The sequence below is a fragment of the Schistocerca serialis genome, unplaced genomic scaffold, assembly GCF_023864345.2.
Source record: "Schistocerca serialis cubense isolate TAMUIC-IGC-003099 unplaced genomic scaffold, iqSchSeri2.2 HiC_scaffold_725, whole genome shotgun sequence".
NCBI classification, from domain to species: Eukaryota; Metazoa; Arthropoda; class Insecta; order Orthoptera; family Acrididae; genus Schistocerca; species Schistocerca serialis.
This window is the reverse complement of record NW_026048327.1, coordinates 3,455-29,291: the sequence shown is the minus strand read 5'-3', so window position 1 is coordinate 29,291 and position 25,837 is coordinate 3,455. Positions and strand designations below refer to the sequence as shown.

The 25,837-nt window shown below is 44.0% G+C and overlaps 1 protein-coding gene across 1 annotated transcript; it reads left to right on the top strand.

Annotated features, from left to right (window-relative positions):
- Positions 1-73: 73 nt before the first annotated feature.
- Positions 74-25,578, top strand: LOC126449583 (cytochrome P450 4C1-like; the record flags this gene model as incomplete). Its single annotated transcript, XM_050091021.1, is given in 3 exon segments — positions 74-581; positions 3,491-3,718; positions 25,348-25,578. Coding segments are annotated over 3 exon segments (675 nt in total), but the record flags the coding sequence as incomplete, so codon positions are not given.
- Between the last annotated feature and the right edge of the window lie 259 nt (positions 25,579-25,837).

The window sequence follows — 25,837 nt, the reverse complement described above, 5'->3', positions numbered from 1 at the left end:
AATATCCATATAGATGTAGATGTAGATGTAGCTTGTTTGGTAGCACTTGCTCATTCCCAACCTCCGTTGCTGCTAGTGAACTTTTGTGGTCAATGACACATGAATTATTTATTGAGATCTCCAAGAACAGAGGCATTCCGTCCTTGACTCGGTGTCAAGTTGTTTAGGAACTTTTAGTACAGAATTTGAAGAAGTTATATCATAATGAATTCTTAGTGCATTGTACACATCTTATACAGTCCTGTAGATCTCCTCACTGGTGTATTGTCGTGTTCCTGAACTGCCGTGTCACACTCGTTGTAGTAGTTATATATGTACAGCTATTTTGTCTGCCATATCAACAAATGAACATGTGAGTGCGCTTGATGTCCTGTGGCAGGCTTTATGTGGGCCCAATGTTGATGGTATTGGTGGCGCACCCAGACGATGTGCAGCACATCCTGCTGACGTCAAAGCTGGTAGACCGTGGCACCATCTGCACCAATGCCATGCGGATGTTCGGCGGCGACGGGTTAGTCACCATCGATGCCAGCCGGTGGAAGGTGCACCGAAAACTCATAAACCCGACGTTCCACTCTGAGGTAAGTTAACCAGCCTAGGTAAGCAGCTGGAAGACCTAATGGGTTCACAGGAAGCCCACAGGCAGCTCGGTGGTGAACCAGTCTAACTTGCGTTGTTGGAGCTAGTAATCTTCCGTTATTTGTAAGGGTTTGCAAGGATAGGCAAAATACACAAGACAGAAATGAAAACAATCGGAGCTCGTGAAGAAACTTTTATTCACACCCTACAGAGATTGAAGATTGTTTAAGATCAAAATCTCAAGTTCATATTTCAGAGGACTGATACCCTTCAACTATATTGTTATTGTCATATTCATCATATCATAAGCATAACACGTAAGCTAGGAATCCAAAATACACAAGTTACATTTCTTACTACAAAAACATAGTCACTCTGGTCGAGATGAAAAATACTAGGTTGGGGCTTAAGTTCGTAAGAGTTTTTGTTTTTAATTTTGGTATTGCAATTGCTATGGTCTTATTTTTCGATTGTCATTTTTTATCTGTAGTTCACTGTCGCTTTTTGAGTTTACATGTGATCATTTTGTCGTTTGGAGGTAATGAGTGGATGAACAGAGGATTAGGAACATTTCAAACTTATTATTTTTGTTTAACTTCAATAGAGGGGTGACAGCTAGGGAGGAACCCAGAAACATTTTCAGGGTGTATGGGGAAAAATACCATTGGACAGACGACGACAAGATAATGGTTTTCTCGTTTTAAGTAATATCGTTTTGACGTTAGTGACTCTCCTCGTTTAGGAAGATCTTTGGGGCTTTATAAAGTTCGTTTAAACGCATTAATCCACAATGATCCACATCAGTGTATGCGAGAAGTGGAAAAAGTCATGAACTTTGATCAGTCCGCCATCGTGCCATATTTGCATGCAATGGCGAAGGTTCAGAAACTGAGTATATGATTATTGCTTGCTCTTAGGCAGCATCACAAAAATGAGCAATTGACCATTTGTGCATTTTTGCTTGCTTGTCGTCAATTGGCTTGTGAACAACAGTGAGCATTCCTGTCATTTATTGGTACTGGGGATAATGCTAAAATAAAGAAAAGACATGAATGGCTGAGCCCAAACAAAGTAGAAACTCCCCATACAAAAATCTGCATACATCCACAAAAAAAAAAAAAAAAAAAAAAAAAGATGTTGTTGTGCACCTGGTGGAACAGCAACTGTGTGGTGTACCACGAATTGCTTTGGCGATGTGTAACCATCACTGCTGACATTTACTGTCAACAACTGAGGCGTCTTACACACGTAATCCAAGAACGACAACCAAGAAGACTGTGTGAAGTGATGGTACTCCATAACAACGTCTGCCCGCATCCTTCTAGACAGACAGAAAAACACTGTGCAGGAGCTGGGCAGGGAAGTCACTCCTTACTCATCCTATTCACCTGATGTTGCGCTCTGGGATTTTTCGTTCTTTATCAAATATGCTTCAAGGACTTTTCAGGATGAAAATGCGCTTCGAACATGGCTTGACATGTTCTTCACCTCAAAACCAAGTGCTTTCCACAGTCGCGGAATAGAAAAGTTACCCCCAACGTTTGTAGGCTCTTGTAAGTAATATAGGAAAGTACATTGTTGGTGACTCTGTTATGCATATCTGTGGTGCAAAAGTGTGATACAAGCAGGCACCCATGCCACAGAGATACTCTCGTGTTTGCACAGCCAACTGAGCGTGCTTGAATAATTGTGGTCTTTCGAGTTTCGGGATGATCCTTTGATAGAATTGGCACATAAGTTCGACGTGCTTCTAAGGTTGTGCAGCGATGTTGGTGTCAGTTGTCATGTGATCATAATAGCACTGCAGATGATGTTCTTGACATCCATGTAGCACAGACGTCCACCATGATCATTGTACTGTAAGAACAGTAGTAACACGTTGTACAGCTACCACAGCACTGATAAGAGAGCTTGTGGGCATAATGATGGTAATATGAACCATGTCAGATCTTTTATTGGCAGTGAGACCACAGGCGCACACACCTCCAGCATCTCTTCCTCTCACGCGATAGCACGGAAGTGCACGGCTTGACTGGTGGCGTCAGAGAATCGCATTCGAGATGGAATGACACGCCGTGGTCTTCAGCAATGAAAACAGATTGTGTCTGCATGCAAATGATGGTCGCTTGCGCCACGATGTACACCTGGTGAGCGCTGTCTGTGAGAATGCATTCGTCCAAGACACACTGGTCCCACTGCCGGCCTTGTGGTCTGGGATGTGGTAAGCTACAACCCCGTTCACCTTTGATGGTGAATCGCTATAGGATGCTAACAAGCGCTCGGTGTGTGCATAATATTGTTACTAATGGTCTTATGCTATTTTTGAAATACAAAGGTGATGCGTTGTCCCAGCAGGATAGTCCTTCCCCACATACTGCCCATGAGCTGCAATGTACTCTGTAAAATGTGCAGAAACTTCTATGGAAAGCAATATCCTTGGACTTTTCGCGAATGAAGCATGTGTGGGATATGGTGGGAAGAGAGGTGACTTGCGTGATGGGTCAGCTAACAACTGTTTCACAGCTAAGTGAGCAGGCCGAGCAAGCGTAACGTATCTCAGGACAGAACTGGCCATCTGTCCTGTCGGCTGGATGCCGGAGTCAGTGTCTGCATCGGGGCCCATGACAGCTACACCACATATTAATATGGTGGGTGTTTCAGTATGTCGTACCTCAGAACTCCTTGTGCTATTTATCTTTAATTGTAATCATTTCATATACTGCATATGCACTCTTGTAACAATAAATCTTGAGTGAAATGGAAACCTATAAAAGACTGTAATAATCTATTTTTTCTGAAAGTGTATATTAGAAACTACAAAGGACGCAAGGTAGAACACTGTGGTACATAATTCCTATTTCCATGCAGTTTGCAGTGCATGCTATGGGATAGACAACTGCTGGTGTTACAGATTCTGAAGGGATTTCTGGAGGCTTTCCACGATGGTGGTCTCTTCGTGTGCGAGCGGCTCGCCAGGACCAGAGGTGCAGCTACTGAGGTTCACCCTCCAGTGTTGCTGGCAGCCATCCGCAACTTCAGCAGCACGATCATCGGCATGAACCCTGACCTTCTCATGCCAGACGGCTTGGCAGAGGAGGAGCTCTCTGCTACAATGAACTATGGTGTGAGCCTTGTGCAGGTAAGATGGATTGAAATAGTGAGTTTACCGACTCGCATTCCAAGAACGGATCTGTCTGCTGTCGAAGGTCGTTATGTACCTCTTGAACCACCTTGTGATTTGTATCGTAGGAAATACAGTACATTGTATCGCATGGAGTGTGTTAATCGGACATACAGATATCTTCAGGGGTCCCCAGCGAAGCTTTGTTTCCCTATACAAAACAAAACGACCTTTAAAGCGGAATTTTATGTACTCATACTACAGGACGATTTTTCCCACAGTGCACAAATTCTAGAGACTGATCGATGGGAGGGTACGGAAGAAAAAGGATCTAATGAACTTATATCCGGAAATGCATGATTTCCATGCTGGAGACATTTTATTCAATCATACACTGTTATAGAGAATGTGATCTACCTCGCGCGGGACCATCCAGCCACAGTTACAGTACGGATCGTTCTGTTTTACAGGGTAGTATTGTTCATCATACATCATTCCGTAGCGCCCTCTCCTTCCATAGTAATGGCTTATGTTGTATCCGATTCACTTCTCTTGCTGACTCGTCTTGTACAGGGTGTGTTAAAGCGTTGTACACATGGTTCAGTATTCGAATCGAAAGTTTGCTTGACGCGGTGTTTATTTACATAAAGGCAAATGGTAACGGGCGGTGGGCAACAAGGTTGTATCGGAAAAATTACCCCCGCCGATAACAGTCACGGTATTCAATGCTTGGAACAGTGTTTCGCCGTTTGTCTGAGACAGCATCATTTCAGGAAACAGGAATTCATGAAGGAAATAACCGAAATGTCCGGCCACCAGACTTGGGGGGGGAAATGTGTTTAACACTGTGAGAGGCAACTTCCGCGTCAATGGCAGGTAATGGGTCCTCCTGTACAGGGTACTGTGGCACAGTCTCCACGACAAATGTTACTACCCTCGATTCTTACAGCGTGTGCAGGGCTTACTAGCGACAGATTTCCACATTTGGAGCAGTTTTGTCACTGGTTTCTTCACCAGGCAACCACGAATCTAAAACTTTTGTCATCCATCCTATTCACAGACGAGGCCAGCTTTACATGGAGTGGTACGTTCGACATTCATAATTTTCACCTGTGGGATAGTATGCAGCGCCTCCACGGTATGGTGACAGCGAATCATCAGCATCGGTGCCGCTGGAATGTGTGGGCTGGGATAACTGGCGACCATATTTTGAGACCAGTCTTCTTTCCACGTCCCCTAACAGGACGCAACTATCGGCGTTTCCCGCGGGTAACTTTGTCTCACCTGCTGAAAGAAGTGCTATTGATGGTTCGGCCGGCCTGAGTGGCCGTGCGGTTCTAGGCGCTACAGTCTGGAGCCGAGCGGCCGCTACTGTCGCAGGTTCGAATCCTGCCTCGGGCATGGGTGTGTGCGACGTCCTTAGGTTCGTTAGGTTTAATTAGTTCTAAGTTCTAGGCGACTGATGACCTAAGAAGTTAAGTCGCATAGTGCTCAGAGCCATTTGAACCATTTTATTGATGGTTCGAAGGGTTGTGTGGCTACTACATGATGGTGCTCCAGCCCACTTCTTCGTTAAGCAAAGAGAACGGGTATTCACCGATTTGTGGGCGATTAGAATAAACACATGGGTCCAGAACTACTACACATGCTATGACTCAGGGCACCCAGTTAAGTGCCGTGGGCTAGACGAAGCAGTCCACTGCAAGTGCTCCCAACTTGGACACATTCATACCGACTGCACTGATAAGGCGGTTGATAGCGTACCATGTATGTACAGAAACCGCACTTCCAACAAAGCAGGCGATCCTGAAACCCTACACACAAACAGTTACATGAAAGACTGATCTCTAACACAGACCACGAAATATCAAAACCGTGCTTACTACGACCACATCATGCCAAGAGGACCTTCATTCCACGTATCTTGACAGCGCATACGAAGACATTCACCGCCGGAAACATAACCCTCCAGCTACTAGGGCGCGCGCAATGGCATGGCGGCAACAAATGGGCTTCCTCCAGGAGACGTTCTATGATAATGAAATCCTACCGTCATTGGTTGCCAACGACGCGGTTCAGCGACGTGACAGACAACGAACACATCGACCTACTGTGAATGCGAGGTGCCATGGACTATGGGGTAGCAAGGCACCTAAAACGTGAATGTACCAATGAGCCACCCCGCAGATATCCTTATTGTTAAGAACAGAAGAACTGGAACTAGAATTAGTTTGTAATGGTAGTGGAAAGCGTAGATATGACAAACAAGAACAATACGAAATTAATGACGACATGTACACCAACAACTACACAGCTCACGAAACTTGCAGAGCCTCAGCGATACACACAAAACACACACATTTGAACAAGCACCGTCAGACAACACAAACGTGACACACTGAAACACAACAGGGTATACAACGCAAAAATATCAAGACCACATCAAACCAGTGACGTTCATCTCAGGATGGTTGTCAAACACAAATAACACAGCACACAATATCACAACACGTAAACTGCTTGGAAGCGAAGATTCCAGAGGAACACATATAGACAACCCAACACAACTTCGGCTACAAAGCTCGAACTTAAACAAGAGTGCAACACAAAACACGAAATACAGCTACCCATAACACAATCACAGCCCTAGCAGACTGCAAAAGAATGATCAGACCCAGAAAAAAAACACGGAACTTGGGGAACAGACGAAATTTTGAAGTTGGAAGAAAATATACGTCTTTCGAGAATAGAAAACAGAGACGCCTTCCAAACAGCACTGCAACTTTTGATTAGCATTGGCAACTCAGAAGGCGCCACAATCACCTATGCAACGACCGAGCAGGCTGAAAGTATTTTGCTGAAATCAGACAATATACCGACAGACATTACAGAACTATCTGCGTTACTATACAAAATCTGCACCAGAAGGGGTGAAAAGTTCACTCTAGAATATGTATGCAAAGACTTTACGAGGGCCCACGGACGAGTAGAATTCGATTACAGTGAATGAGCCACGTGCGGCTGGCGTTCTTGCCGCTCATAACTTGATGTCATGTAATAGCGATAGTGGTGTCTTCATTCCTTCTTGTGTTAATGGTGCCACTGAGTTGCTAGTATTGTTTGTCCGCGAGTGGCAGCAGCAGTGGTTATCGATAGCCAGTCCTGTGGTACTATCTTTGGCGCCACAGCTAGTATTCCAGGTCGTCGTGTGTGTCCGGCAGCTCGGCTTCGGACAGAGCAGCGAGGAGGTCCACAGCGCGAGGGCGGGCTGGGACTGCTCGCGGCGTGCAGGCACTGTCGGGCCGAGGGGCTGTAGCCGGCGACAGAACCCAGGGCGTTTGAAGTTGAGTGAATCACGTCCAGTATTGAAACCTCCACTGTTCGAGATCTCACTGTTGTTTGTGTGTTGCTGCTCCCAGACCAACCGAAACGAGTGGTGTCTGTTTGGTTGGCGGAAGCTATTAGCTGCCTTCTACTCGTTGATGTTAGTTTGGATTCAGTTTTGTTCTAATTATTGAAGTGCAACCAGCGGTATTTTCTGCCTTGTGGCCGCTAACGCTCCAGTTACCTGATCTGGAGGTTAGCGTACTTTCCCGGCAGTGTACTTTTCCTCGGCGTGTTGATGCTGTCCGACATGGCGTGTAGTTCGACAGCGTCTTGAGTTGTACTGTGGATATGTTTTCGGAGGTATACGTTCGTTCTAACGTTTCCTTCGGCCTTGGGTGTGTTTCTGAAGACGTGGTGCAGTCCATCTCTTCGCCCTTGCCTAAAAATACTCCATCGCTGTACTGGTGATCAGACGTTAGGCGGATTGGTTAGTGGGTCGGTCAGCGTTTACGCTACCCCTCATGTGAGTAGCCATCCTGTTACGTGAGTACTACTCTTGGCTGCGTGTCTCACCGCTTACACAGCTGTAGTCACCCTCCTTAGGTCGATCCAAGGAGCACTGTCTGTGGATCAATCTGTCTTATTTGGACAAGTGGTCATAATTGTTTAAAATTTACTCTTATGTTTTAACATGTTATTACCTTCTCCTCTTGTAATTCCAGCCTTCAGTCATTAATTGTTTCTAACATTGCTTGTGGCCTTCAGACCCCAATCTTAATCAGGCCCTCAGCCGATAATTGTTTGTAACATTGCTTGTGGCCTTCAGCCGACAAATAATTTTCAATTGTGTTTTAGTGAGGCCTTCAGCCGTCACTATAGCTTGTTACAAGTTTTTAAGATTATTAGAAAGGGTTTTAAATTTTTGAAGTGTAATTGCCCACCTTATTGCTAATTCAGGCCATCAGCCCTTGTGTATTCTGAAATTGCTTCTGGCCTTCAGCCCACGAATAATTTTCAACATCCTTAATCAGGCCTTCAGCTGTTGACTGTGTGTAACATTGTTTGTGGCCTTCAGCCGATAAAGAATTTGCCTTCAACCGTTACTATAGATTGTTACCATTTTGATTGTTAAGAAGAAAATTCTTGATACCTGTTAATGTGTAACTGCCTTCCTCACTTGTAATTGAGGTCTTCAGCTGTTGTGTATTCTGAAATTGCTGTTGGCCTTCAGCTGTTAATTGTTTGTAACATTGCTTGTGGCTTTCAGCCGACAAATAGTTCCAGTTCTGCCTTGATAAGGCTTTCAGCCATCATTATAACTTGTTGCAGTTATCAAGATGGTTAAAAGGGTTTGGGGTATTTTTAACGTGTAATTGTCCACGTTATTGGTAATTCATTCCTTCAGCAGTTGTGTATTTTTGAAATTGCTTCTGGCCTTCAGCCGACGAATAACTTTCATCCTTCTTAATCAGCCCCAGCCGTTGATTGTGTGTAACATTGCTTGTGGCCTTATGCCGACAATAACTTGCAGATCTTCTAATAGGGCTTTCAGTCACCAGTGTAATAAATTATTTTAAAAATGATTGTTGAGAGGTTTTTTTTTAATGAAGAGTATGTTTTTTCTGTGCAGCCAACGGCGACTGATTAGGCCCTGTCCACACCTTTCCTGCTTTCCCTAAGTCCCACGTCTCAGTGAAGAGAGATCTAAATGTCTTGATATACCCGACATCGATGAAACTCCTACATTTGAATGCAAACAGCCAGACACTAGTTAGTATGGAGTCATTTAAACCGGTGGATGAAGCGCACAAGGACGTGGTCTGCTTGCAGGAACCCTCCACCAAGAATAGCAAACTAGTAGGTTTTGACCACAAACAGACCTTCGTAACAGGTACATCCAATGCGTTGCTATCGTTGTCACAAATCGAAACTTTACAGTTACACAGATAGTTCATTTATGTAACCAACACCTCGCAACAGTGAAAATAGTGCACGAAGTCAAGAAGTGTATTATTGCGTCGTTATACGCGTAGTACTCGCACGACATTGAACCGTATCTAAGTTACATCAAAGACGTTGTCGAATATACCAATAACAGAAAATTGCTAATAGCTTCAGACATAAATGCACTCTGACGCAACGGAAGACTAGGGGCACCAAGTCGATGAGGTGCTAAATGAACACAACCTCTACATCGTCAACAGTCCGAATTAGCCAACCACCTACATCGCGCCATGGGGAACCAGCAGCAGGATTGACACAATAATTGCAATGTACTGCCACTTATAATGGGGAGGGAGGCCGTGGATGACACTACTCACAGCGGCCACAGTGGTGCGCTATCATCATGAACATGGACATACAGATACACACGTCTACACAGGACAGACATCAGCGATTGATATTTCATGAGGCTGACTGGGTGGAACTATGACAGTTGATTGAGGTCTTCCCCCTAGATTACATTAGATTAGATTAGATTAGATTAATACTAGTTCCATGGATCATGAATACGATATTTCGTAATGATGTGGAACGAGTCGAATTTTCCAATGCATGACATAATTAGGTTAATTTAACAACATACTTAAGTTAATATAACAACTTTATTTTTTGTGTTTTTTTGTTTTTCTTTATTTTTTATTTTTATTTTTTTATTTTATTTTTTTATTTTTTTAATATTTTTTTTCTTAATTTATATCTAAAAATTCCTCTATGGAGTAGAAGGAGTTGTCATTCAGAAATTCTTTTAATTTCTTCTTAAATACTTGTTGGTTATCTGTCAGACTTTTGATACTATTTGGTAAGTGACCAAAGACTTTAGTGCCAGTATAATTCACCCCTTTCTGTGCCAAAGTTAGATTTAATCTTGAATAGTGAAGATCGTCCTTTCTCCTAGTATTGTAGTTATGCACACTGCTATTACTTTTGAATTGGGTTTGGTTGTTAATAACAAATTTCATAAGAGAGTATATATACTGAGAAGCTACTGTGAATATCCCTAGATCCTTAAATAAATGTCTGCAGGAAGATCTTGGGTGGACTCCAGCTATTATTCTGATTACACGCTTTTGTGCAATAAATACTTTATTCCTCAGTGATGAATTACCCCAAAATATTATGCCATATGAAAGCAATGAGTGAAAATAGGCGTAGTAAGCTAATTTACTAAGATGTTTATCACCAAAATTTGCAATGACCCTTATTGCATAAGTAGCTGAACTCAAACGTTTCAGCAGATCATCAATGTGTTTCTTCCAATTTAATCTCTCATCAATGGACATACCTAAAAATTTAGAATATTCTACCTTAGCTATATGCTTCTGATTAAGGTCTATATTTATTAATGGCGTCATAACATTCACTGTACGGAACTGTATATACTGTGTCTTATCAAAATTCAGAGAGAGTCCGTTTACAAGGAACCATTTAGTAATTTTCTGAAAGACAGTATTGGCAATTTCATCAGTTAATTCTTGTTTCTCAGGTGTGATTACTATACTTGTATCATCAGCGAAGAGAACTAACTTTGCCTCTTCATGAATATAGAAGTCATTAATATATAATAAGAACAACAAAGGACCCAAGACTGACCCTTGTGGAACCCCATTCTTGATAGTCCCCCAGTTTGAGGAATGTGCTGATCTTTGCATGTTATGAGAACTACTTATTTCAACTTTCTGCACTCTTCCAGTTAGGTACGAATTAAACCATTTGTGCACTGTCCCACTCATGCCACAATACTTGAGCTTGTCTAGCAGAATTTCATGATTTACACAATCAAAAGCCTTTGAGAGATCACAAAAAATCCCAATGGGTGGTGTTCGGTTATTCAGATCATTCAAAATTTGACTGGTGAAAGCATATATGGCATTTTCTGTTGAAAAACCTTTCTGGAAACCAAACTGACATTTTGTTAGTACTTCATTTTTACAGATATGTGAAGCTACTCTTGAATACATTACTTTCTCAAAAATTTTGGATAAAGCTGTTAGAAGGGAGATTGGACGGTAATTGTTGACATCAGATCTATCCCCCTTTTTATGCAAAGGTATAACAATAGCATATTTCAGTCTATCAGGGAAAATGCCCTGTTCCAGAGAGCTATTACACAGGTGGCTGAGAATCTTACTTATCTGTTGAGAACAAGCTTTTAGTATTTTGCTGGAAATGCCATCAATTCCATGTGAGTTTTTGCTTTTAAGCAAGTTTATTATTTTCCTAATTTCAGAGGGAGAAGTGGGTGAGATTTCAATTGTATCAAATTGCATAGGTATGGCCTCTTCCTTTAACAGCCTAGCATCTTCTAATGAACACCTGGATCCTACTATATCCACAACATTTAGAAAATGATTATTAAAAATATTTTCAACTTCTGACTTTTTGTTCGTAAAGTTTTCATTCAATTTGATGGTAATACTGTCTTCCTCTGCTCTTGGTTGACCTGTTTCTCTTTTAATAATATTCCAAATTGTTTTAATTTTATTATCAGAGTTGCTGATTTCAGACATGATACACATATTCCTGGATTTTTTAATAACTTTTCTTAATATAACACAGTAGTTTTTATAATTTTTGATAGTTTCTGGGTCACTACTCTTTCTTGCTGTCAGATACATTTCCCTTTTCCGGTTACAAGATATTTTTATACCCTTAGTAAGCCATGGTTTGTTACAAGGTTTCTTACGAGTATATTTAACTATTTTCTTGGGGAAGCAGTTTTCAAATGCATTTACAAAAATGTCATGAAATAAATTATATTTTAAATTGGCATCAGGTTCACGGTACACCTCATCCCAGTCTAACTGCTGTAGGCTTTCCCTGAAATTTGCAATTGTTAAATTGTTGACTGAACGTACTACTTTGGAGGACTGTTTAGTATTGCTGAATGGAGCTATGTCATATATTGTAACTAGCTGTGCACCATGATCGGAAAGACCATTCTCAACAGGCTGAGCATTTATCTGGTTAAACTTATCTTGGTCTATAAAGAAGTTATCTATCAGTTCCTGCTAAACAAACTCCTTTCCGATGACGAGCAACGGTCAGATGAACAGATTCATACCGGACAGTGAACGTTAATGATTTCTTGCTATGAGAATGGTATCGTCATTATTCCCTTTGCATGTGAGGAGATTGCGGTTGTAATTCCCAAACCACAGAACAGAAAAGCCGCCGTGCCAGATGGTATCCACTCAGAGACACTGAAAATTGTCGTTCCACAGACTATTCCATACCTGAGGGATCTGCTCAACAAAGCGCTACGGGTGGGTTGTACCTGCGGTCTGGAAAACAGCAAATGTCGTAATAATTAAAAAATTAGAGAACAAGAATGCCTCAGATCCAAAAAACGTAAAGGCCTATAAGCATAATTAACACCTTGGCCAAGGACCAGGAACAATTTGCTTGGAATAGCACAAGGATCTGCATGAATTCTCTTTCAAGGCGGTAAAATCTATATATGACGCACCAAACAAGGCACTAACCGCTGTTCATAACATAGAAAACAAATACGCAGCTGCTATTCCTATAGACATTTCGGGTGCCTTATATAATCACTGGTTGCCTGCATAGTTTGTGAGAGTCAGATCCAGGTACCTAAGGCCCTCTACCGTATCTTCTCGGAGTACTGTAGAAACAGGGTGGTTGAATGGTACACGGGAAGTCAGGAAGTGGTTGAAAGAATCACCAAAGTTTGCCCACAAGCGTCAATCTGTGCCCCATCTTTTGGGATATCGCCTTTAACCCCTCCTACATTAATTGAATGGGGACAGCAGTGTCAACAAAAAAATGGTTCAAATGGCTCTGAGCACTATGGGACTTAACATCTATGGTCATCAGTCCCCTAGAACTTAGAACTACTTAAACGTAACTAACTTAAGGACAGCACACAACACCCAGTCATCACGAGGCAGAGAAAATCCCTGACCCCGCCGGGAATCGAACCCGGGCGTGGGAAGCGAGAACGCTACCGCACGACCACGAGCCGCGGACCAGTGCCAACAGGGCGGACTCAAGAGCGCAACTCAAACATTGGCCAACACAGCTAGAGACAAGCATCGGCCAGTGCCAAACATAATAAACTATAAATGGCTTTACACAAAACAGTTTATATTCTACTCAAAGGAACACTACAAAGTAATCCAACCATAAAACTACACGACATTAGCATGCACAGACAACGAAAAATACGATATCTTGGTGTACAACTCGACGAACGACTATCCTGTGACGAAAAAATCAGAACAACGACTGATAGGGCTGCCACGATCATGCACAAGCTGGCCAGACTCAATATGATACACTTTAGGGGAACTTGACATAGTGCGATCCTTGAGTCTGTGGTCTGTTTTGCAGCCAGTGCGTGGTCCCACCGAGTATATCTGGTGACAAATAGGAACATCATGTGGCGAGGGCAGAGAAGTATCTTGGTAACTGTATGAGGAGTTTTCAACACCACATCAGTGGAAACACTGTGCGTGGTGTTTGAAACCTTCCTTAGAGACATAACCATTCGATTTCGGGCTGCAATGTAAAGAAGCAAAGGCGAGTGGGAGATAATAAATATAATCGGTGATGATGTCTCAAGGGCATTAGACGATGAATACAGACAGATACAGCCCTATGACGGAACACTGCAATACACACGAAGCACATAAGACAGCAGTTTCAAATTGAACACCAACACACACAGCAGTACCGAAACACACATTTACTCAAACAGCAAATATTTTCACCAAAGCGTACTGCAGACAACATTACACAACATCTAGAATGATTAAACTGTATTAGAATAAACAGCACAATGCCAGCAACCCTGTAAAACTGTTATAGCTTAAGTATAAACAGCAGGCATATCCATTCTGCGGTGATTATAGCGCTATTGGAATTAACACTTGTAACTGACCACTTAGTATACAAGCAACATAAGAGTTTGCATGTGATGGAATAAATCAGTCTGTGCAGACCGGTCCCAAGTTGGTCTAATGTGACGTTTGTGTTATCGATATGTATTAACAGGGACAGTAAAACACGAAGAACAAACTTGTACTCCAGTGGCGACTGGGCACCGCTGTTCGAGGTTGTCAGTGCGGGAATACGGGTTTGTTCTTCGTGTTTAACCGTTCATGTTAATACATATCGAATATCGCGTTAGACTAATTTAGGACCGCTCTATCGGAAGGGCACGTAGAATTCCGCTTTTGAGAACATTTTGCTCGTCACAGGAAACAAACATGACAAAGCTAATGGGTATTAACAATAGACCAATAGTGGATGCTTCGGTGGTTTACCTGGTCATGATTGGTAAATGTGGCTTCAACGTAATTAGGAGTGCCCTGTCTTAATTCCCATGTACAGAAGCTAAACACGATTCTCATATGTTGTGTTGGCAGAAGAGCCAACACTGTGTTACTAGTGGAGGCCGAAATGCACGCGTTTTAGCTCACGCAGGCTGGCGTGAAGAGGGAAGGACTATACTGACGTGAGGTCTGGGACATGACAGGGAATGAGAATTCAGAAAGCGGACGGAATTAGTTTGATAGTTAACTTTAATCCATTAATGATGAACGTCGCTCTTGACGGTACATGACTCATAATATTATCTGTTTAGATTATAATAACTGATTATGGCGCCTTGCTAGGTCGTAGCAAATGACGTAGCTGAAGGCTATGCTAAACTGTCGTCTCGGCAAATGAGAGCGTATTTTGTCAGTGAACCATCGCAAGCAAAGTCGGCTGTACAACTGGGGCGAGTGCTAGGGAGTCTCTCTAGACTAACCCTGCCGTGTGGCGGCGCTCGGTCTGCAATCACTGATAGTGGCGACACGCGGGTCCGCCGTATACTAACGGACCGCGGCCGATTTAAAGGCTACCACCTAGCAGGTGTGGTGTCCGGTGGTGACACCACATCATAATCGTCTCCATGCAGATCCTGATGCAAACTGATGTGGTAGGTATGTTACCTAGGACACGTTCCTGACACTAATGTGCAGTTTAACTGCAACAGCAGCAAGAACATTAATTTCCCCCTCTTCTTCCATCACTTGTTTCCTCCAGTTACGTTGTCTACCTCCTTCACGTAACTGGTTGAAGAGGTTGATAAATAACTACCGAGATGATTTACGTCTATTGGGATATCTTGCTGCATACACCATACAAGAACGAACTGCATTCTTCCTACACTATTCATAGATGATGAACATGTCGGTTTTTTGTGCATTAGTAAATACCATCGTCCACTCACGACCTACTGCATGGGCTGCCACATCTATAGACAACTGACTAACAGTGCACTGAAGGAACACACAACCACAATGTAAGCAAAGATTAGATTGTACCTAGCAACTACGCAGGTTGAATGTGTCGGTCTGGAAACTTTTCAGAATACGATGTATACTGAGATGACAAATGTCATTGGATAGTGATATATCGAACATATCGATGACGGTAGAACTGTCTTCTCAAAGTATGTTGGTGGGGCTGTCATTTGTACTTTGGTGAGTCATGTGATTATGGCCGCGCGATGGGAATTACCATACTCTGAATGTGGAGTGGTAGTTGGAGCTACACGTATGGGACATTCCACTTCGTTAGGGAATTCAATATTCCGAGATCCAAAGTGTCAAGAGTGTGCCGAGAATGCCAGGTTTTGGGCATTACCTCTCACTGTAGACAACACAGTGTCAGACGGCCGGGAGCAGCGGCGTTTGCGTAGAGTTGCCAGTGTTAGCAGACAAGCAAGATCGCATGAAATAACCGCATTAACCTACGACGTGGGACGTATGGTGAAGGTATGCTTTAGGACACTGCTGCGAAATTTTGTGTTAAGTGGTACGGCAGCAGATAATCGACACGAGCGCCTTTGCTAATGGCACAACATCGCCTGCAGTGCCTCTTCTGGCCTCATGACCTTTGCGGATGGATTGTACATGACTGAAAAATCGTGGCCTGGTCAGATGAGTACCGATCTGAGTTGGGTAGAGCTGATAGCAGGGCTCCAGTGTGGAGCAGACCCCATAAAGCTACTGACGCACTTTGTCGACAAGGCGACTGGTGGTCGCTCCATAATGGTATGGGCTATGCTTACATGGAATAGAGTGGGTCCTCTTGTCCAACTGAAGCGATTATCGACTCGAAATGTTAATCTTCTGCTACTTCATTTTCAGCCATTTGTAGACTTCACGTTCGAAAACAGCAATGGAATTTTTATGGATGACAATGTGCCATAGCGCTGGGCCACAGTACGAGACTGGCCTGAAGAACATTCTGGTCAGTTGAAATGATACGTCTGGCAACCCTCATCACCAAGCATGAATCCCATCGATCATTTATGGGACATCATCGAGAGGCCAGTTCGTTCATGGAATTCTGCCCTGGCAACTCTTGCGCAGTTATGGACAGCTAAAGCGGCAGCATGGCTCAATATTTCGTTGAGTACCAGCCACATCGAGCTGCTGCACCACGGCGACTGAAGGGAGGCCAAATATAATACTTGACTTTTGCCACCTCAGTGTGTAATCTCATCGGACAAAATATTAGTTACTGCTAGAGATATCAATACAACCATCATTTAATTGCATGTAATTCCGCTTCTGAACTTGATGAGCGCCTGGATTCGGTCACTCCACAAGTTCGTGCAGGCCTGCCACCTCCAGGTTAAGCCACCCAATGAGGATTCCATCTGGTAGTTCCAAATTGCGTTGATGCTGAAGTCAGCATTTCACCTGCTGCTCCAGCCTTTGCCACAGATTTTCTATGGGTTTCATTTTTGGTGATTTTGCGGACTACTCGGGATGTAGTAGCGTTGGGGGAGTGACCAGGAAACCAGCCGTATATTCTCGCAGCCCAGTGGACTTTGCTGTACTCGTCTTTATGTGCCTGTGTGAGCAAACGTCGTCTTTTATGTGACTGTAGGAGGATACAGCAGGACTTCTTGTGGGTAAATCTTAGTTAATGCAGACGAGTAGGGAAAGAAATTCAGTAATGTTTGAATAATGTGCCCTGCCTGACATGGTCACGCAACTAAATATCTAGACATGCCGTTCGAAAGCGATATGATGTGCAACAATCTCGTAAGGTCGTATGTAGGTAAGGTGAACGCTAGGCTTCGGTTTGTAGGATGGGTTCTTGGGAAATTAGAGAGACCTTGAGAGAATACTTGGGCAACCCACACTTGAGGACTGCTCGAGTGTTTGAGAGCCCCACAATGTTGGACTAAAGACGTGCTGTTGGATTTGTCACCAATATGTTCCATCAAAATGGTAGTATTACAGAATTGTTTAACGAACTGAAATGAGATTCCCTAGAGAGAAGAAGACGTTCATTTAAGAAAGACTACTGAGAACGCGTAGAGAACCAGCATTTGCAACTGACTGGAGAACCAGAGTAATGCCACCAAAATACGTCTTGCGCAAGGACCGTGAAGAGAAGATGAGGGCTTTTACAGAGGCATGTAAGTAAACCCGCTTCTTCCCCACTCTGTTTGCTAGTGGGGCAGGAAAGGAAGTTACCATCGGTGCTACAAGGTACCCTCCACCATACACTGTTTGGTGGCTTGCAGTGTATTGAGTGTTGATGTAGCTTGTAGATGTACGAAAATAGCTTTCTGCCCCTCCCTGTTCAGCAGATCAGCCCAAACGTACCCAGAATGCAGTAATGTTAGAGGAGGTAACATACAGGGTGAAGAAAAAATTCCACACTTGCAGGTCGGCAGGCGATTCACCATTTCACTTGATGACATAAGTTGGTCTTACATAGCCTACTTCCACCAATAGCTTCAACAGAAATGCGATTTAAAAACGAGGCTCTGGCAACAGTGTACTGCATGCAGCGTCGTCAAGCAGCGTGGCACTGTGAACCCTGAAGAGCGCCAGGGCTGTCCCACTAGCTCAGTGGTTCAAATCGCTCTGAGCACTATGGGACTCAACTGCTGAGGTCATAAGTCCCCTAGAACCTAGAACTACTTAAACGTAACATCACACACACCCATGCCCGAGGCAGGATTCGAACCTGCGACCGTAGCGGTCGCGCGGCTCCAGACTGTAGCGCCTAGAACCGCTCGGCCACTCCGGCCGACAGCACAGTGAGACGAAGCAATGACGTCGAGAATGAATATGCAGACTCGCCGAACAGTGAATATATTTCTTTCTGTTACTCTTACCTTATTTAAACATTATGGTGTAACATGACTGTCTAACAGATCTTAACGACCACCTTCTTTCTTCCTTGACCCACATAAGGGCCACAAAAAACAGATCTGAATACATTGACATTGTCTGTACTCAATGATGTACAAGAAACTTAACAGACAGGCTACATCAGATTGCACATTACACTATGCTCAATAATTTCATTCTATACATTCCAGGCTTACCTTCACAGAGCTGATACGTATACGTACAAGCAACGATCACTTTAGAGAAGATGTTCAAAAGCGACCACTTCGCATTTGCGAACACTTCGTGACTCTCTGGATCATACTTTGCTGGACCCTACGCATCACAGCTGAATCCACGACTGCGGAAGTGTGATCCACGCGATCTATTAGGTCGGAAACATCCATGTGTGAAGTATAATGAACTCGTTGCTTTAAGTGTCTTCACAAATAAAATTCTAGTGGATTAAGGTTCAGGGAACGTGGAAGCCAGAACACTGGAAGTCCAAGACCAATCAATTTCCCTGGAAACGCTTCATTTAAACAGTTACGCACATTCGTTCCAAAGTGTCACAGTGCACCATCACGCTGATACCGTAGCTGTCGTCGAACACCAATTGGTGCATTTTTTATTACATCAGACTAAGTATTTCAAAGAAATGTACAACATAGTGGTGCATTCAACTTGTCTTGCAATAGTTTAAGGGCCAGTGGACGCCTCCCACGATTCGAGCCCACAGCTTTATCTCATAATGTAAAGTCAGGTTCACAGGTGACATCTGGGTTCTCTTCCGACCAATAATGGCTGTTGTGGATGTTGAAAATACCTTCACGAGCGTAGCTTGATAAGTCAGTCCTTACCACGTTATTTGTAAAATGTTCATTATTTTCCACTTGGTGCAAAAGCCAATCACAAAACTGTACCTGTCGGCTGTGGTCTTCTGTCTGATGATGCTAAGTTAACATGTAATATGTAGTGATATGTATGTAGATTTACCGGGTGATCAAAAAGTCAGTATAAATCTGAAAACTGAATAAATTTGTGATTTTTTATTTTTTTTAGTTTTTGTTCTAGTAAAACCCCATGCCACTCCAAGCATGTGTGTCAATTTTTACCTCTCTATCTACATTATTCCGGTATGTATGTATATCTCCATCGTGCTTCAACCGGTCTTTGAGAGATGTGGAACTGCCCTGCAATATCACGTGTATTTCGCCAAGGTGATTGGTGAACAGTTTCAAGAATCGCGTCCTCTTTTTGTGGAATATGTGTACTGCTTGGACGACATCTGTATTGTGGACGAATTGTAGCAATTTCCCGAAAGCGTCCCTCCAGGAAATTAGAAACTTTCTCATCAGGTAGGCGCCTTTGAGGATACTGGGCAGCATATGCTTGAGCAGCAGTAGAAGCTTGGTTATTGGATGCATCCAGCATCAAAAGCATATCGACGTATTCATCGCTTGTGTACTCCATCGGGAAGCCGCCCTACATCAACTTGTCAGGACCAGTTGTGGGTGTGCACTGCGCCGTTAGTGAATTTGTGGATGGTATTTAATGGATGATCTACTTAAACGATGTAAGTCCTATGCGGGTCATACAACACGCGCCATTCATGAGAGGTGTGTGGAGCACCAATGTCTGAAGCGCTTACTACAGCCAGACAGCCGTGACAGAACATTGCTTATATGTGGGTCATTCGATGAACAACAGTGACGTGAAGATTTTGATGTCCACCTCTTCCTTTTGGGATTCTGTTTTCAAGGAAACCACAGAAATTAACCGATAACTTAATAAACTGAGCTAATGGTTTTAATTTGCATAAGGCAAGGGATCTGGCTTATACAGTATTTAAATTGCAGAGGAGTCTTCAAGGTGTTCCTTTCGCCGAATGTACATCGACAAGCGAATCGAATGTCTGAACAACTGGTGGCGTGTGCGTAAGTTGACGTTTCTCCCACCGACCAACCTCTTTGACACGCATGCGCAGTACCGCCGCAGTGGTGGATACAAGACCGCGTTTGGCACATTGCCGTCAGTCTAGCGACTCTGAGGATGGCCGGACGATACGCTGCCGAAATACCAGTTGAATAAGAAGTATATGGCCGGAAGTACATGCCCGAAATTTAATGGAAATTTCTTTTGTGTTCTTGTCAGTCGGTTCAGGGGATCAACTGTGGTGTGGCGAAATTTATGGTGTATGAGGTAAGTCACTTGGGGCATACTTAAGCTAGTTAACAGTTACAGGTGCTCGGCCGATTTCTTGATGTCCCACTCGGCAAATTCGGGGTCACGAATAAGGATAAATATAAAATATGGTTTACTGGCGATATTGCTGTCTGGAAACGCCAGTACAGGCCTTCAGCCACCATGACGAAAGCCTTGTGGTAAGTCATGGATAACAAGCTCTGTATAGCCACTGCAAGATGATCTACCTCCCCATACACCTCGACGATGTTTTAGTCTCAGAAGACAGGTGGGCTAGTTATCGTCTAGTACTGAACTACACAGTACATAATGATAAGGTTATTTGAGAGTCAGTGCCGCTACCAGACTGACACAACTGTATTGCTTGGTTTGTGGGGGAACGCTGGTCCACTGTCTTGGATAAAATCCAGGTGTGTTGTCAAGTCCCCTCACCAAATATTGCAAATAATGTAGCCGCATTTTGCACCATATAAAATCTCTATGATTTTAATCGAGTTATCCGCAGGGACAGCCTTGTTGTAGTGAGTTTCAGATGTGGTATTGTATGATCTAAAGTTCAAAATCACATACAATTTTTCGGATGATGTTGCTCCAAGCAGCTCGATCTTCAAAGAGAAATCCAACATCTGAAACAGGTCCTGATCCACCTCCATGAGGCCGGTTTGACTATTAAGCCAACCGAGATCAGTCTTGATGGCAAACAAATTTCCTTTATGTGGCATCACATTATGGTATTCGATCTGCAAAGAACACGCAACTTGCATAAATTTTCCTCTCCAAGGAATAAGAAGGGAGTCACCCATTTCGTCAGCATGGCAAAACTCTTTAGGACGTTCGTGGCTAATTTTGTCCAATAGATCGGCTCGTTGAATAATTCACGTAAGGAGGGAGAAATTTTCCAGTAGGGAGAGAGTCGGCAATCCAGTTCGCCTCTGACGTCGTTAGTAGTCCACCAGTCTTGTCCATTCAGAATTTCGAGTGCCCCTTATTGATCCAAACTGACCCTTCGAATTCTGGAGTTGCTGATCTCCTTTTGGGAGAGAAAGCTGTGAGTCGTCGGCTGTATCGTATGCCTCGAGGGCCCTTTCCACAGCTGAGCTAACGTGCTCAGTCGAATGGAAGGCCCTGGCGATGACGTTCGCCCTCGAAAATTTTAAATTCTATTTAGAGCCCGCCAACTTACTCTTCAGACCGACAATCGGGCCCTACGTACGGTCCTGACACATCCCAGAAAAATGGGGACAGTGGCACATTGGGATGGACGCATTTCGTTTCCCTGTGGAGCACATTAAGTGTTTAGGCTATCAATTAGCTGATGCGCTTAGGTGCATGTTTGAGAAGGACTATGAGGAATTCCTAGGGCATTACGGGACTGGAGACACTGACAGTCGGCGACCATTTGGCGCAACCGCTCTGCACCAGGAAACAGTTTTGCAGCCGTTCCACTGGGTGACCGTAGCAGCGCCACAAGGAGTCGCGAACTGGAGAAGGGGGAACCTCTTGGCATCTGCGACCCACGTGACCTAAAATAGCTCCTGCAATATGCTGCCGCGAAACAGTATTTAGACCCACACACAGCTGTACAGGGTCAGTTCACGTAGAGCAAGAGCTACACACAGTCATCCGCTCCACTGCGACGCCGCTGCCCTCCGTCCACCAACTGCTTCCTCGACGGACACCACCTGGCCTCTGCAGCTTCGCCGGCGGTCCAGCCTCTGTGTTTGCATGCAATAACTAGTTGGCGAACTTTGGTGGATCATTGACTGTATTTAGTTTTTCCAGTGATCTATATCACTGTGCAGGACCGCAAAGTAAACTCTTGTGGAACTTAGTGTCCAATGGGGCAGAACAACATTGTAAATATTCAAGTTCCTGGCAGATTAAAACTGTGTGCCGGACCGAGACTCGAACTCGCGACCTTTGCCTTTCGCGGGCAAGTGCTCTACCAACTGAGCTACCCAAGCACGACTCACGCCCCTTCCTCACAGCTTTCCTTCTGCCAGTACCTCTTTTCCTACGTTCTAGACTTTACAGAAGCGCTCCTGCGAACCTAGCAGAACTAGCACTCCTGAAAGAAAGGAGCTTCTGTAAAGTTTGGAAGGTAGGAGACGAGGTACTAGCAGAAGTAAAACTGTGAGGACGGGGCGTGAGTCGTGCTTGGGTAGCTCAGTTGGTAGAGCACTTGCCCGCAAAAGGCAAAAGTCCCGAGTTCGAGTCTCGGTCCGGCACACAGTTTTAATCTGCCAGGAAGTTTCATATCAGCGCACAGTCCGCTGCAGAGTGAAAATCTCATTCTGGATTGTAAATATTAATTTGTGGAAAACTCGACAAAGTTCGAGTTGACAAACAAAGGCCTTCAGCCGATCAGTCATTTTGAGTGTTAGTTATGTTTTGTTCATCTGAGCAGATGAGCATACTATTTTTCTCCAAATTAACTACACTTATGTTCATAAAGAACAGAGAACGAAAGACTTGAGCGACGACTTTAATATTCACAGGAGATGTGTATTAAAATATTCTGCACAAATGATTTGCATTTGAACCATGTCGCCCCACCGGTTCAAGGTCAACATCAATATCGGTGTGCAGCACCACCTACTTGCTAATATGTGCCTGGAAAAGTGCAGCTTGAGTAGACGTGCATGATGCCTTGCAGACGTTTTCGTAAACTGTATCGCCAAGTCTTTTGCAGTGTTAATTACTTATATACGTTTCCTGGACAGACGTATTCCCAAAATTTAATAACTGTACATTAACTATTTTTCTGCTGGTGGGATTTTTTTCAGTCATTGTCCTTAGAATGACAATCTATGGTTATAAGAGAGACGTGCACACTCGAAAACGCTACAAGTTTCCACTGGAGCAAACTGAATTTACTGTCTTCTAAAGACCTCACCAAGTCTGCCTCGCTGTTTTCTACACGTTCCAATATGAAAGCTCTATCTATCAAATGCTAACTTATTACGTCGCTCTGTTTCTTACAAAAAGCGGAAAACCACTACATGATGATAACCGCTCACTCCCGCCTTCATACACCCTGCAAGTTTTAACCACAACTCTGCCTCATAGGACCTACGACTTTCGTGCTAGCTTTGCAAGAGCTTTAAGCAGACAGTCCTACTTTGTCAGCAAGTAACATTGCTGCACGAAATTATTTTAATATGCCGACCTTTGGATTAATCACTTTCCACAGCAGAATATACACTGATAAGCCAAAACAATCTGACCACTGCCCACCGCAACATTCGGTGGCACCTAGTGGCGTGATGCGCTAACAGAAGTACGTAAGTGGAGCAGACACCGACAGGGGATCACCCTAGCGAAGATATGGGCTGCAAATCGGAAAAACCATTGAGATAGGCGAAATGATAAAGGGCAGATTAGTATTACTAAGAGCCTATGAGCGAGTTCCTCGAAAACGGTGAAGTTGGTCGAATGTTCTCATGCTACAATCGTGAGGATCTATGGAAAGACGTAGAACAGTGAAACTACCACTGGACGCTAAATGGTTGGACCTACGCGACTCTTCAAAGAACGTGGGGTTCGGAGAGTTTTCTACTACATAATATAGGATGGATGGTGAACTGTAGAACGTCTGCCGAAAGAGAACAAAACTGGTGCACGCACAAGTGTTTCGGAGCACACCGCTCTTCATACATTGTTGAACGTGGAGCTCCGCAGCAGACCACACCTACGGGTTCACGTGTTGACCAAATGACATCGTCAACTATGATTGCAGTGAGCTCGCGACCATCAGGAGTCGTCCGTCGATCAATGGAAACGTGTCTGCTCTCTGGGTGAATCACATTCTTGCTACACTAGGTCGAGGGTCATCTCCAAAAAAGCCGTCATCGAAGGGAACGGCGGCTCGAAACATGCAGCGCGCAGCGTACGCAGGATAGTGGGACCAGTATTATGCTATGGGAGATATTCTCCTGTTCTTGAATTTGACTTGTGATAGTAATGGAAGACACGCTGACAGCTGCAAACTACCTGCATTCCTTCATATTTGATGTCTTCGACGAAGGCGATGTCATCTTACAGCAGTATAATTGTCCGTGTCTCGGAACTAGAACCCCGCTACAGTGGTTTGGGGAGCATTGCAGTGAACCCACATTGATGTCTCGGCGACGAAATTCACCTGATGTAAATCCTACTGAACTCACCTTGATTACTATCATGTGCAGTTACGGCGTATCCATATCAGCGGCTCGGTTTTTACGAGAAGTCTATGACCTGTGCGTAGAAATCTAATGCCAGATACTTCTACAAACCTGCCAACTAACTGTCGTATCCATGATACACAGAATCAGAAATGTGTTTCTTTTCAAAGAGGGATAAACAAGGTACTATGCGGAGTCAGAGTCATAAGAGTTTTGCCTCATCAGTAAGGCACTGCGTTTAGCTATGTCCTGGTAATGCTTATAGTACTTACCGAAAGGTGCTTGTTTCTGTCAGTCCTCTGAGAAGTTTCGTTTCCAAAAGCGTGCTGGAAAAAATTGGCGTTCCTTCGGGAATCATTCGCCTCTGCAAACAGGAGGAGTGGGTCAGTGAAGTCACTGTTAGCTAGATAAAGGAAAGGCTGATCCGTCATCTCCAGGATGGAAAAAAGTATCTGTTTCCCGGAAGCTGGATTTCTGACATTGGCGCTCGCCATAGCGACCACCAATAACCGATAGGAGCAGCCAGGAACTGATATGTAGTAGTTTATAAGTTAAATCAATTTTTCAATTTTTACTATGAATTAAATTTTCACTCCTATATACTTGGTGTTACATAAGCAGTTTCACCAGTATCTGTAATTTGTGCGAATTGGTTTGATTAACAGAGACCAGTGTTTGATGGCCTACTGTCCACCCCCCCCCCAACACACCCCACGCCCCCTCCCCCCCCCCCCCCCCGCCACCTGTCCCCCGCATATGAAGACCAGCATTGACGAGAGCCACATTGTTTTTGCAGAAGATGGTATTCCGGCCATGGATGCAGAGCAAGTTCCTTCTGCAGCTGACCTCCAAAGGACGTGGTCTGCTCAGGTTCGTGAAACTGCTGCACAACTGTGCGCTGAAGTCCATCGCCATCAGGTCGGCAGCCACAGAGGACGGACCTACCATGACACGCCAGCGCCTGCTGGAAGCTCTGATCAAGCCAGGCGGGCAGACTGCGATACCACTCGACGAGGTTCTGGGCGAAGTGAGTTACAGCCTGAGGCAGAGATCTGTCCTCCAGATTATGATTGTTTTCCTCTTCCTGCTAATTCTCTACTACATTGCCCCTTTCTACTTCACCCGTGTCTGTAGTTTCCTCCGCCTCTTCATCGCCATTCCTCTTTTTTTCTTCTTTCTCCCTATTTTTCCCACTTATTTCCGTCTGTTTCTTCAGTTTCTCCTTCTATACTTCCACCTGCTTTTCCTCATTTGCACTTCTCTTCTTCCTCTCTCACGTTAAACTC